General features: G+C 34.5%; 1 protein-coding gene across 1 annotated transcript in view; it reads right to left on the bottom strand.

Annotated features, from left to right (window-relative positions):
* TRHDE (thyrotropin releasing hormone degrading enzyme) overlaps positions 1–15,544 on the bottom strand; it is a gene marked incomplete at both ends in the record, with an annotated part of 409,908 nt that overhangs the window by 13,040 nt on the left and 381,324 nt on the right. Inside the window, one exon of the mRNA XM_079715341.1 lies at positions 252–419. Coding sequence (XP_079571467.1) covers positions 252–419 — 168 coding nt within the window. The remainder of the gene's footprint in view (positions 1–251; positions 420–15,544) is intronic.

The following is a 15,544-nucleotide window of genomic DNA, read 5'->3' as shown; positions in this document are numbered from 1 at the left end:
AATAAACGCTTCTTTTTATAATGAAATATTGTCTTACATATATATGAAAAAACATATAATTAGTTAGAAACTAAGGTATACCTTTCAAATCAACAAGCTTTAGTCATATTAATATGGCAGTTTTCCTTAGCTCTACAAAGATAAATTTTACAGTAACTAGCATATATTTAAGGAAATAAAAACAAGTTCAGTACAGTCTGATTAACAGAGAATACTCTCATTACACGAATTTTAAAAATTAATTGACCCACCTATTTAATAAATTCCTGTCATCACTGCAAGTTAAGGCTTCCAGTAATATTTTCTTTTCAGAAACGGCCGTGGTGGAGTGGAATTTCATCCATATGAATTCCCAGACATCCTCATCTAGTAGTGAAACTCCTGTACAGTAGACGATGTCTCTAACATTTAGTGGTATTCTAAAGAAGCAACCCATGGTGGTTTTCTGTTAATTAAAACCTTCATAGTATTGAAAATAAAGACAGATTCTGCTCTACTAGTCAGTTTTTAAAAAGATGGTTTTGTTAATTAGATTTACCTGAAAGAGATAATGCTATATAGTAACAATATTCAAAAATATTCCCAATTAAATGAATAAAATAATGTATTTTATTTAAAGATAGTTTTGAATGAAATTTTTTCCACTTTTGAAACTATTTAAACAAGAATCAGAACATAAAGCCTTAAAAAAATAGAAACAAGGTGCCTTATATTTCCACCAACATTCATATATTTATCAATCAAAAATTTTGCTCTCAGAATTGTTAGACCCAAGAGCCACAAGAAAGCACTGGATGAAGAGACTGACTAATCTGGATAAAACAGAAACATCTCCTAAATTCTTAGACAATTTTTTCTAAAATAATTTTTCTCAAATAGCTCTCCAAATTTTGGAACCTAGAAGATAAACATAAGTAGTAAATTTTGAGAAAGTAAATGTTACAGTGGGAAACTGTTACTCGATTTAATTAATCTTGGCTATTTATAAGCTGCAATTCTCATGTGTACTCTGCCGTGGCAATTTTTTACTAAATATTGTTCTTTCAAGTTTTGATATATACCCCACATTTAAAAAAAACTGTTCTCTTAAAGAACACTCCAATCTTTTAAAAAATTAAAAATGCATTTCTGCTTTGTATAATATTTAGTAATCTATTATTAAAATTTCTCATTTGTAATTTGAATGTGGTTAATAATAAGAAATGTTTTCTCTGGATAACAAGATGAAACAATCCCTTTTAAATATTTAAGACTTTGATGGTTAAAACATTGCTTTGGTTAATGGAGTATTTGGAAAACAGGAGGAAGCGTCTGAATGACTACCAATAAGATGATCTTCATCTTATTCTGTTAAGCAGCTAAGTAGGTCTACAATCAGGATATTGAAGATTGTGTATCAGGATACCAAATGTGTAGAGTTGTTAGTACTATCATACAAAATTCACAGTTCCCAGAAATGGCTAAAAGTATATTATTCTGTCTCTTCCTATCAATAATTAAAATGTTTGGAGAATAGTTACTTTAATCTTGTTGACTGAAGCTTTTTATCCTTTATGGTATTTGAAGGCAAGCATTTTGTTTGTTTAATAGATTTGTTTTGTTTTTGAAGAAACAAAAGGAATATAGACATCAGAAGAAACCAGAAAAGAGCTTCACTTCTTTCTCCTGTCTTCCCTCTCAGCCCTGGAATCCCTTGACGAAGGTACCCATAATAGTCTTCCCAGAGGGTGGTGAAACCTTCTTCTCCCTGCTCTGTTTATGACCAGCTTGCCACACGGCACATCTGCAATCACTAGGGAAAACATTGCCACCATATGTTGAAGAGTGTGTCAGTCCTGGTAGATACAACATAAGATTACAAAAATGCATCCATCTTTACAAACTGCAATAAGTTAAAAGTTTAAAGTGTTCCTTTAAATCAAGAGCTAGAAAAGAGGATGAATTTTTTCCCTCCAAATATTACAGGCTACAGGGCACAACACTGTATTATTATTGTCATGATTTTGGCCAAGAGGTCACTATAAAAATTTGCAAAAACTAACAAGAAAATGTCTACTTAAATCATCAAATCATAGATCAATGCATATTAGACCTAATAGTAACAGCTTACTATCTAAAAAAAATGCCTTAAGCAATTAATATACCAAAGAGTTCAGGGATAGAGCCCACTGAATGAGGTTTGTTACTGCATATGAAACCAGTCTCCAGTATCAAGCAGAAAGGCATATGGAAATATAGAAAAGACAAAAAAAGAAAGAAGAAAAAGGAAAAAGAAAAAGGCAGATACTAAACTATGTTACTTAGAAATAACTTGTGTCATATACTATAGTCATTAGCAACAATCCATATTTTTGCAATTCAGTAGGTGCTCCTGGCTGATGCTGAACTGTGTAAAATGCATACACAAATGAATAAATGGGTTGATCAGTGCAAAGTCCTGGACACTGGCTAAAGGGGCATCAGAGGTAGAAAATACCACTTTTGCACAATACTACATTCCAGGTTACCTATCTTATTTTATTTTGTCTATATGATAATATCATGATATCTGTATTATAAGTTTATTTTTGCAGGAGAGGAAACTGTTCTTAGAGAGGATATTTTGCACTATAACAACAGTATAGTAAGTTGAGAATCAGGATGGGCTATACGTGAATGTCTTTCTTATTTCTATCAGCTTAGACATAGCTAATGATGATGAAAATAAGATATATAGATTTCTGTTAGTAGTAATCATCAGTAATTGTCACTGAATGCTGATTTTTGTTGTTCCATAAAACGCTATCTTATGGAAAGTAAGAACAACCAAATCCTGGATCTAACTAGTAGGCTGCAGAGTAATACCAGTGCATCCAATCTACAATTCCCTTAGTGCTGAACTGGCCACAGATGTCACTTCTACCCCCTGTTTTTCATTACTTTTTTTAAAGTCCATAGTTTAATCAGTCATTTTTTATTTTTTTTGCGGTACGTGGGTCTCTCCCTGTTGTGGCCTCTCCCGTTGCAGAGCACAGGCTCCAGACGTGCAGGCCCAGCGGCCATGGCTCACGGGCCCAGCCGCTCCGTGGCATGTGGGATCCTCCCGGACCGGGGCACGAACCCGTGTCCCCTGCATCGGCAGGCGGACTCTCAACCACTGCGCCACCAGGGAAGCCCCCAGTCATCTTTGATAAATATTCAACGGTGGCAAGAATGGTTTTCCAACAATAAGCTTCCATTCTGTTCACCAGAATCGAAATGACACTTGTTAAAACACAGCCTCTGGCTGACTTAAAGGACATAGGCTGGGGGTGTATTTAAGGAGCTGCTGTGTAGCAAGCTGATCATATACAGAGCAGGGAGAAGAAATCTTGAAAGGGCACCCAGCAATGAAGTGCTGGATGAAGTGGCAGACAGACCATCCTGAAGGAATCTAACAAAAGCTGTTCTGGGCAAAGGAGGCTTTTGAAAGCAAAGCTGCCCAGAATAGAGGCAAATTCTGTTTTTGAACCGGCAGCCTCAAACAAGAGAAAGACCACATAATTTGGATGTGCTCTGGAAGAAACTGCAGGTCAAGTTTCAGGTTCATGAGCAGCTATCCCCCTGTGCACAGCAGATGCATCAAATTTCATTACTATGAAAATGAGACTTACATATATTTACATATATAATCTGAAACCTGTTGATGGTCCACTGAAAAATAGCCCTTGATCTCAGCGATGAATCCCCAAACTCTCAGGAAAGTAATGGCTATTAGCAGATGCTGGGAGGTACACTTGCTTAAAATTCATAAGGCTCCTTAGAAGAGCAAGGATAGGGCTTCCCTGGTGGCGCAGTGGTTGAGAGTCCACCTGCCGATACAGGGGACACAGGTTCGTGACCTGGTCCGGGAAGATCCCACATGCCGTGGATTAGCCGGAAAATACCACTCTGATTTTTCTAGCAACCCCTGCGCCACCAGGGAAGCTTGCCCAAAAAAGCTCATTTCTTGTAAAGCATGAGCTGAAAAACCTACAGAACCTACAGAACTCATAGTTATGAATAGTGCAAATGAGTCCTATGAGATTCTTGATATTAGGATTACAGGGAGAGAGAATATGGAAATTGTTTATGAAATGTGAATATCCCCATGGTCATTTCTCTTTAACTGCTGCCTCAGAAGTAAATCTTTTAGTGGAATTTTATCATGTGGGAAGGAAAGCTGGGTATGGTATACATTATATAAAAGAACAGGGAGCTGGTCTCTCCTAGCTGTCTTCCTACAAGATGAATGGGGTAATGCTGAGCTCAAAGGAAGTGCCTTTATCTTTCTAAGGTACTGACTTTGCAGAAATGATTACCTAATTAATGTAACTTCTACTATGTTTTTTATTCTCCTCTCATTTTAAATAGCATGATGACAGAGTTCATTTGTATGATAAAAGTTTTGAAAGCATAAAAATTCAGTATATCATTTTGGAATAATTTATATTTTGCATTTTGGTGATATGTTTAAACCTTTTTTACCTTGCCAAAAGCAAATGCCTAAAAACTAAAAGCTTTGGGGTAGAAGTTAAAAAATTAAGTAGTGGAAAAATTAAAGGCATGCGTCTTTTAGGAAAATTTTTTTACTGAGTTAAATAATAATGGTGATGTAGTGGTACTAATATTTTAAAACATAGTAAATTGGTAATTATTAAATGGAAAATTGTGAAGTAGATTGGTAAATTAAGATAAATAACGGGAAAATTTCCAAAGATTTTGCTATGAAATTTTTCATTGCTGCATTGTATTTTAAGGTTAAAAATCAGGACTCATTTAAAATAACAATAAAGGACTAGTTTAAGATATAAATAGCAACTAAGAATGATATCATAGATTAATATTTAATGATATGGTAAAATATAGTATTTAATATGATGAAATATATTTTTAAGGACAGAGTGTAATATATATATATATATAATATCACTGTGTTAAGTCTAAAGAAAAACATTAATGTGTACGTTAAAAGAGAGGCTGGAAAGATAAACAAGAATATTAACAACATTAGCCTCTGGGTTTGGGGATTATAGGTAACTAGTGTTTTTTTACTCACATATTTCAAATTTAATAATTTAATAACTTTTACAGTTACTTTGGAAATAACTACATTTATAAAGATAAAATTCTGTTACTTTTAGAATAAAATATATACCAATATAAAAAATGCTGTTGAATAATATATAGAAATAATTCTGATGATACAGTTAAAATATCTCCCAGAGGAAAATTATACTTGCTAAAAGAAAAAAAACACACTATTTTAAAATATAAATTTTGATGCTTAATCATGATATGGGTCTATTTATTTCTCAGCAGGTTCTTAGTAGACCTAATTTGGCCAGTAACTGCCTCCAGGACTGGGCAAGTCAAGGTCATTGCTTTGGGCTTTATTTTTTTAATCCTAATTGGACAAGGGCTAAAGTACATGAGTTCTAAGGTCCCTTCCTGCTCTGTTAGTACAAGTGTCTTTTCATTAGTGATTGTATTAACATTGAAATGTGGATTTAATTATTTTCAAAGACAATAAAAAGAATTCTCAAGTCACTGGCCTCTCGAAGAATACCTCTTTCTTTCAGTGGCACTACACATGTCATTGATATAGAGTGTGGCACACCATTTAATTAATTTTAATTAATTTGCAGTTCATTTGAAATATCATTTGCCTATTCTAACTAAAAATTGGAAGACAGCTTTGGTTGAGGCTTCCTCACCAATACTCCGTATCTTGCTCTGCCTTATAAGTACAAGCACTCTTACTTCTTTTGGAGCAGACAATCCTAGACTTTTAACTATTAGACTGAAAAATAACCTGCATTTACAAAGGCTGACCCTGTCCATCTTGTCCACTACCCCCATCTCTCATTCTATCCAGATTTCTTGGTCCCTTGACTGCTGCTAAGAAAGCCATCCTGAATAAAAATTACAGCTGTTTAGAAGGAATGTGTGACTTTTTGCACCTACCTGTCTGTTTCCTCATCTGGAAAATGGGAATTATAATTCCTTACAGGGTTTTTACAATGATTAAATGAAACAATGTTTCATTTGATATTCACATGAAAACGGTGCATATCAAGGGTTCAGTATGGATTTTAGATAAATGTTGTGCATAGCCAAGTACAGGGGACATAGAAAATTGCCTAAATAGGTAGTAATAACGTCTCTCCTCCTCATTACTTTTACTACTATTATTATTAGGATGCAGTGCAAACAAATATTCCTATCGTTCCCAAATGAGTACTGGACTGTAAAGAAAGCAAAAATAAAGTTTTTAGACAACCTTGATAAAAGTGAATGAGTAATTATAAAAGTCACTACAGACACTACATCTCAAGTTTAAGGCATTACAATGAAATACACTTTTATAATTCCACCTAGCTTTACTGGTATACTTGTCAATCAAATACACTGCTGAATCTATACAGAAACCCTGGCAACCAAAGGAATATCGTTCCTTAGTATCTCTACAAGGCCCATGGCCAAGGAAGGACAGAATCCCAAGTGAAGTGTGCAGTTGGTGAGTGGCTGGAAGAACAGGAGACAGCAACGCTGTCAGCGGCACCTTTCATGCATCAGCTGGGGCTGCTCTGTTTCTGAAGAGTCTTCTCACTGGTGCCCGCACAGCCCGCTCATTCCCACTGAACCTGGAGCACGAAAAAACAAAATACCCTTTGGACCTCAAAACAAAATAGAGTTGGGGAAACATGGTGGACAATAGACCAACTATATTTAAAATTACTGTGTTCTGAAATGATATTCCAAACCTCTTCACATTTTATTTTTGCATATTTGCTAAGAGGTATATGCTGCTCTTTCCATATGAAAGAAAAAGGATTGATGGGAATGGGTGGGTCATTTTAACTCTTAATATCCCAAATGTATCAAGAGTGTATTTTAAGATAGCTGCACTCCTTTTAAATGGCTCTTATAATTAAAATAAATGTACTTTAAAAGAGATGTTCACTTTGCTTAAGCTGAAATAATAGATATTACATTATATTTTAAACCTTTAAGTCCCTATATATACAGTAGCTATTATTTCTACTGGCTGGGAAGGGAAAGGGATGGAGAGGGTTAAGTTTCTGGGCTTTAAGACCACTTCATAAAATATAATAGCTAAAGCATAAGAACAAAAGAAACCAAGTGACTCAGACAACATTAAAAAGAAGAGGACAAGAAGAAGGAGACATCAAAGAAAAAGTAGAAAGAAAGAATGAACACATGAGACATGTACAGAGTGGCCAAAAAATTCAGAGTAAAAATGACAAAGACAGGCATGACAAAGACCTACAAAAAGGTAAAGGGGAAAAAAACACAATGAGAGGAGACTTTGTGACTTGATTTGTTGAAAATTTTTCTTTGGCCTGGATTTTGAACACATTCTATTGAAAAGCCTAGAACAAAGTTATTTAACGTTTCACAACTCAGAACGCTTATGACATCCAGAATCAATTATACCCATAAGACCTCCAAAAAACTGAACTGGTTTATAACAAAGGTAGAAAAATTAATATATCCATGATGACTCACTTTAAAACAGTGAGCAGCAGGCTGCTAGCATAAATAGCTCTAAAAATATAATTTAAAACTTAAGAGGTATACAGTTGTAATAGAAGTTGTGAAATGGCTGATAAATTGCCCTATTTATAGATGCCTGTGTTACAGAGGAGATAAATTGTTTCTGGATAATTGCGTGCCTATTATCCGTGGCTTCCCAACGAATTTCAAATCTGCTCTATCCTGATACTGGAATATTTAAGCTTCTTCTTCACTTAGGTCAGAGCACTGTAAATCTAAGTGCCTCCTATGATATGAAATCTAAATATAGATGGTGTTTTCTGAATCACAATGATTAGGAATCAGTACTTACAGTTAACTTTTAAGATGAAAGATAATGATAGGAATGACACATTAGTTACAAAAGCAAATCCATAGCACTATTCCCATTCAAATCATGATCCAGGCTTCAGTGTTTATGAAAACTCCACTGGATGACATAGGGCTCCACCTGAACAAATAAATCTTGTTGCCCAGGAATAACTTACAGCAACAGTCATTGTCTTGAATTCTTCATACAAAGGTTGAAAATTGCACCAGTTTATTGTATCCATCAAATTACTACATCGACAAATGTATGGGTCTATGCAAATGAGGTTTATCTTCATTTCTAATGCACTGTCAAGGTCACTGTGGTTAATAAGGCTGATTGTACAGCTTGGGAAGAATCAACTACAGCCATTTAGTTAATTCTTTAGGCATAACAAGTAAACTGTCATGAGTAGTCAATAATTAATATATTTTCCTCACTTGAAAGGTCTCCAACTAAAAGATTTTATTTGGCTAAAGTAAACTTTACTATTCTCTGTGTGTGTTTGTGTCTGTGCATTGACCAAAATGTAATTCTGTATGTTTTGTAATTTTAATTGTTAGATTCACTGCATAAGAAAATGCTTTACTTTTTAAAAATAGAGAAATGTTCTTATTCTCATCAAATCCTGGATGTTCTGTGGCTTCACTGAAATGCACTTTGATCCTCCTGTGAAAAGGCAGTGAAATCCATAAAAAACTTTATAATACATGTATGTATGCTAAGGAATAAGGATGTATATAATTAAATTTGATAATTAAATATAGTTATAAAAAATCTAGTCCTGTTACACAAGGTAAAATAAAATTATTGATTAAAAAAAGAAGCTGGGGTCTGGAGAAAGGGAGAATGGCAAGAGTGGATGAAAAAAGTTACAAAACAAGCTAGGCCTATTTTGCATTGGGAGATAAGATAGCTGAGACAAACATACACTTTAAAAGAGTCAACTCAATGTTATGACTTTCTGAAATAAGTGAAATGTATGTATGCACACATACATGTAATTGGCAGGTATTGGTCATAATGTTGCATGTGTATAAAGAGAAGGAGAAAACAGTGCACATTGAATGCCTGCACTGTATGTTCGTTTCAGCATAAAATAAGCAAGGTTTGCTTATATATGAAAATAAAAGTCACTTCAATTTTTTCTATTTGGTTTTTTAATTATAGAAAGAACCTTAAGTCACTAGAAAGTAAAACAAAAAACCTCTTTCTAAATATTTAGATGTGAAGGGATTCTGAAACACGAGAATGGGTCCTTTGCTGTGAATTTTAGGAATATCTCTATATATTATTCTATCTTCATGCGATAGGTCACTCCCATCTTTTTTTCCTACACAAGTAAAAAAATAATATTCTGAGGAATCATAATATTAATTTTGTCTGAATTTTATGAGGAACAAGAAGAACCTCCCTTCTCAGTATCTTCTTTTATTCCTCCATTTCATGATGAAAATCTTAAGTAAGAACAGGGTGAAGTTAGCGAAAGTTAGAAGTCTTATTTGCTATCTATTGGTAGCACTCCTTGAAATCTCATCAACACAATACAAAATATTATGTACCAAGTTTTGATTGCAAGGCAGAGGCTAAAGTTGTGTGTATTAGTTTCATATGGCTGCCATAACAAATTACCACAAACTTGGTTGCTTAAAACAACAGAAATTTATTCTCTCACAGTTCTTATGGCCAGAAGTCCAAAATCAACGTGTCAGCAGTCTGCTTTCTCCTGGAGATTCTGAGGAATCTGTTCCATGCCTCTCTCCTAGCTTCTGGTGGATCTGGCAATCCTTCGCATTCCTTGGCTTGTAAATGCATAACTTCAATATCTACCTCTGTCTTCACATGAATTTCCCTCTGTGTTTCTCTGTTCTTTCTCTTCTGTCTCTGATACAGACACTCAATATTGGACTTAGGGTGCACCCTAAATCCATGCAGTCTCATCTCAAAAACATTAATTTAATTACATCTGCAAAGATCCTCTTTCCAAATAAGGTCACATTCACAGATGGGGTTTAGGATTTAGACATATCTTTTAGAAGCCACTATTCAGTCCATGGAAGTGTGTGCATGTGCTTTTATTTTTCCTATTATTGCCAAGAAATTACAAGTCATCAGAGTTCTTTCTCACTTTCAGATATTTTAAGATATGGGTAACGCAAAACAATATTTGATGACTATGGAAGATCTTTCATCAACATTATCACAATATTGAGTAAATGTTATCACACTATCATTAGAAAGACTACCATGAGTTATTTTCATTTTGAGATAGAATAACTTATATGCATGAAATCAGTCCTAAGTTTTAATCACAAGGGGGGAAAATAAATACAAAGGAAATGTTGTTGATGTTGCTGAAATAGTTTTCTCAGTGCTAATAGCAATGCTTATATTATTTTTGGAAAATGCAGAGGAAATTTCTTCTTTATAGTGGTTGGTAGTAGTTGCAATAAACCTTGTAATCAATGAATCTTGAATCCATCAGTATAACCTACTGTCTGTGAGTATGTAAGAATGTTTTGGAAGCTACAAATATTTTTGTTGGTGCTTCTGCTCTGGCTTAGTAAATAATAATGATTACTATTGTAAGTTTAATCACCACTGCTCCCTGTGTTGCCCATGTAAATCTATATTTACTTAGTACTTGTACTGTGATAAAGTCAGGCAGTTAAAATAGAGCTATTCTATAACTAATCAATAGGCGTATCTTTTGACAGATAACACAAAAGTTCAATAGTGTTATGCTTGAAATTGGTATAATATTAGGCAAACAATACTAGCATGATAGGAAAATTACTTTTGGCAGAAATGGGGGGAAAACCAATTATACTGAAAAGAAAAAAAGTTAAATTAAATCAAATTATTTTCAAAAGCACACCTCTGTAAAAATTAAAATACCCTGAAAAAATACTATTGACTATTTACCTCTATGCATGACCGATAATATAATATTTTTAAGTAAAATGTCAGGAAAAGCCAAAAGGGTTGGGAAAAGGGAAATAAGTGTATGATTATTTCTGCATTTTAAATTAGAATATAAAATCGTTAATGCATTTAGATTACAAACTAAATGTGACTGTAAAAAAGTGAATAGAATTATGCACTTATATTAGCTCTCAATGCAATTAAAGTCCCTGCTACACTGAAAAGTAAATTAAAAACACATCCAAATTAGTTAGTCCTGCAAGTAGGTCATTCAGTCAAATAGTTATCTGATGACGAACTGAACTGAGCTAGCATGTATTGAATTCTCCAAATGGCAAGGACAAGTGGTAGTTTCAGTGTGATTCCAGAGAAGCATAGGGAGAAGAGAGATTATAAAGTCCTCTTCTACATTTAGTTATAGCCGCTCCTGAAGTAATCTTATACGTGACCTCTCCTTATACAAAATGTTAAGTCAGGTAGTGATTGACTACGGGTTATGAAAAAGATTTCCAGTCTGACAAAGGAATTCACGATTGGATTAATTCACATAGCAAGCCCACTTACTACATTTCACATATAGCTTTTCTTCTCCATAGCTTACCAAAATACTTCTATTTGTTAACATACTCTCATCTTAGAAGAGAAATCCCCTTAAGATTTGATGAAAGAGCATAATCAATTAACGGGGATTTTTGCTCTTCTCAGCAAATAAAAACAAAACCACCTGATGAACTGAAAATGAAATTATAAAACTTCCAGAGGATGTTCTTGGGTCAGTATAGATTCTACCCAATCACCTAAACTTTTGAAAGTACCAAGACTTTAATCTTGAGAAATGATGTTGAGGAAGAAGGCCATTTTTTTTAGGTGACTTTTTCTTTTTTGTTTTTAATTTTCATTGGAGTGTAGTTGATTTACAATATTGTCCGAATCTCTGCTGTACAGAAAAGTGCATCAGTTATACATATACATATGTCCACTTTTCTTTAGATTCTTTTCCCACATAGGTCATTACAGAGTATTGAGTAGAGTTCCTTGATTGAGTCACAGATGTAGAAAACAAATTTATGGTTACCAGGGGGGGAAGGGTGGGGGGAGGGATAAATTGGAAGACTGGGATTGACATATACACACTACTATATATAAAATAGATAACTAATAAGGAGGGCCATTTATATACACTGTTCCTTCCTCTTAACATCTCCTTTCCCTCTTTGCCTAGTGAGCGTGTATCTTTCCTGTAGGCCTCAGGTCAGTTGTCACTCTGCAGGAACGTCAGCCTCACTGACGGGTCAAATTGTTCTTTTCTTGTAAATCTTCCTCTGGTTCTCAATACGCTAAAATCATACAGTATTCGTATGACATCTGATTAGTCTCAGTCTACCCCATTGGACTGTCAACTTCAGGCAGGAAGAAACTGTGTCCTTTTGCTCATCACTGTAACCCGTGACTTTTAGCCTGATGCCTGTGATGCAGCAGTTACTCAGGGTAAATTTGGTACATGAATCAAGCACTGTTGGAGTCTGAATTAATACCGATTAATCACATTAATAGATATTACTATGGAAAAATTACTTTATTTTAGAAATAAAGCTAAAAGTTAAAAACCAAGTTGACTCTGATCCAGCTATTCCATTACCCAAATGTGACTGGTGAGCTTGGCCCTGTAATGCTGCATCCATCACAGGGAGGGACACAGCATGTTAAAGATTTTTTGTTTTAGCTTTAAAAAACTACTGAGGAACAAATTAATAATAAGATGTCGATGATGGTGATGATTTTGAAGATAATTGTGAATTATTCCAGAGGTTCCCACAACACTTTCTGCTTTAAAGAGTCTCTGTGCTGGAGTTATGCAGACAACAATTCATAATGAGGTGACTGGCCATAACTACTAAAATATAAAATATCTAGGGAAGAAAGGTGATAGAAGGAAAGTGTTTAGCCTTTAAGGTTGTTGTTTTATCCCCAAGCATATGATAAAAGTAAACAAAAATACATACCCTTAAGTTTTACATTGTGGGAAACTAGCTGAAAGTACTTTTTAAATCTACATTACAAACATTCAAGTAGGTATTTCAATATATTCTTCCCCTCACCTCAAAGGGTCTGTTATAAAGAACAATTAAGAGTGGAATTCTCACCCATGGTGCATGAAGTTCTCTATTAACAATGCCTCAACTGTGCACAGTGCGAAATAAAGAACTAGCCAAATAAATTACAGTATAGGATGCTCACGTGCAAGTAAAAATGTGAACTAAAAATACAGGTCAATCAGTTTTAAGCTACTTAACATAATCCACTGGGACTATAAGTGCCTTTTGCAGCATAGTTCCTAAATTCTTAGAAATTAAAAATTAAATAATTTCTGCTCCTCTGACCAAAAAAACCAGTTTCTATGTTTCCGTGCCAATTGTTGGTAGGAGGTAAAGAAATACATAACTTGACTTGTAAAAGCAGTATTGCCTAACGTAGAAAAATAATGCTTTGAGTCAATATTTGAAACATGAGAAAATTATAAAAACTATTTTGAAACTATTTAAAAAATATTTTAGATATAAACTGCCTATTTTACAATGCAAGATAGAGGCAAGTAGTTGTATTTTTTGAGGGGAAATGACTTAAAGTAAAATTAATAATTATATAAGGTCTCTGGGGACATCTACAAGAAAAAATTTCAGACATAAGTTCTTAGACTATATACCATTTTTACATATCCATAGCTATAGATATATCTATATGTTTAAATAGATGCAACTTTTAAAATTTATAGTGGAAAGGATTAATAATAAGTGGAAAATATACAAAAATTGGCAGAAGAAATAAAACTTTTAGAATACACTGAAAATGTTCATCTTCAGGGCTGCTATTCCATGTTGTGATAGCTCAGTTCTTAGCTTTGAACTCCTTTCTATTCTCTCCCTGGACAATCTCATCTACTTCTCATTTCTACCTACATCCTAGTGCAGGCGTCTTCAAAATGAGGTGTTTGTACCTCTGGGGGTAAAGTAAGACTTTTCAACGAGTACCTAAGGATATGGGTAGCATTATGGCAATCCATTTCCACATTCTAAACTCTTATATAGATAGTTCTTTTTTCATAAAAACCCTTCTCCCACTTTCTCTCACTTTCCAGGAGAGAGGCATATTTCTCATTCATTCATCTTGCATGTTTGGAGGGTGCATTGTACTGCAGTATCAAATAAAGAGAAAATTCTAAATATTGGTGTTGATATCTAGAAAATGAGTTTTCAATTTTTTAAAATCTCTGCTTCCATAAAATTTGAAGAAGGGACTGATCAAGCTGTCAGGTGATAATTAAATTTTGGTGATAGATTACTATGTGATTTTTGGCACAAAACTTGGAAAGATTTTGAAGAATTGTGTTACATTCCTGTAACAGAACAACTTCCATTCCCATCTATTTTCATTTATAAGGTTTTTCAACACTTTAACATAAAAATACGAATAGAATTGATGGTGAAACTTTCTCATTCTAGCAGTAATATTTATCTGTGAGTATATAAACTAATTGGAAAAAAGGCCAATTTCAATTTTTACTTTTATATTTAACAATTTTTATTTTCATGTTTAGAAATTATCAAAATTTGCAATGTATTTATGTGATCAAGTATATACAGTAAACAATTGTAATGAAAACCCAATTTAGAGGAAAAGAAACGTAACAGGCTTTTATGATGACGTGAAAAAATTTGTGTGTGTATGTCTATGTGTGTTCTGTGTATTTTTTACTGCAGAGAAGTATGATAGGGTGATCCAAAAAAGATTTTGAAGCAAAAATATATTATATTAGAACATAATTTGAGGGAGGAGAAAAGAATGTGAAATTTGTGACTAGTAAATAAGAACATAATCATATTTTTAAATGTCTAATGATGGTTATAAAATAGCTATGGGGCTTCCCTGGTGGCGCAGTGGTTGAGAGTCCACCTGCCGATGCTAGGGGACACGGGTTCGTGCCCTAGTCCGGGAGGATCCCACATGCCACGGAGCCTGCGCGTCCGGAGCCTATGCTCTGCAATGGGAGAGGCCACAACAGTGAGAGGCCCGTGTAGAGCAAAAAAAAAAAAAAAAAAAAATAGCTATGATGTTTCAAATCCACTGTATACATTTAAAGGTCTTGAAAGAATTTTATTGAAAAAAATCTTTAATTACAATATGCTGGAATTTAAATCCTTGCAATTACTTATTTATTTGTTGGTTTTTAAAATAAATTTATTCATTTTATTTATTTATTTTTTGGCTGTGTTGGGTCTTCGTTGCTGCGCATGGGCTTCCTCTATTTGCGGCGAGTGGGGGCTACTCTTCGTTACGGTGCGCGGGCTTCTCATTGCGGTGGCTTCTCTTGTTGCGGAGCACTGGTCCTAGGAGCGCAGGCTTCAGTAGTTGTGGCATGTGGGCTCAGTAGTCGTGGCTTGTGGGCTCTAGAGTGCAGGCTTAGTAGTTGTGGCTGGCACACGGGCTTAGTTGCTCCACGGCACGTGGGATCTTCCTGGACCAGGGCTCGGACCTGTGTTCCCTGCATTGGCAGGCGGATGCTTAACTACTGCGCCACCAGGGAAGCCCCAAAGCCCCTCTTGCAATTATATAAATGTACGATAAAAGTTTTAGATTTAGACTGAAAAATGTCATTTTAGGCAATTCATATGCATAAAACTTTGAGCCCAAGGGATTATCCTAGTCAATTGTCATCAAATGCCTTCCTTTCTCTTACTTTTTATATTAACTCCT

This window comes from Hyperoodon ampullatus (assembly GCF_949752795.1).
Source record: "Hyperoodon ampullatus genome assembly, chromosome: 11".
Taxonomy (NCBI): domain Eukaryota; kingdom Metazoa; phylum Chordata; class Mammalia; order Artiodactyla; family Ziphiidae; genus Hyperoodon; species Hyperoodon ampullatus.
The sequence above is the reverse complement of the archived record's forward strand: the minus strand, read 5'-3'. Positions and strand labels throughout refer to the sequence as shown.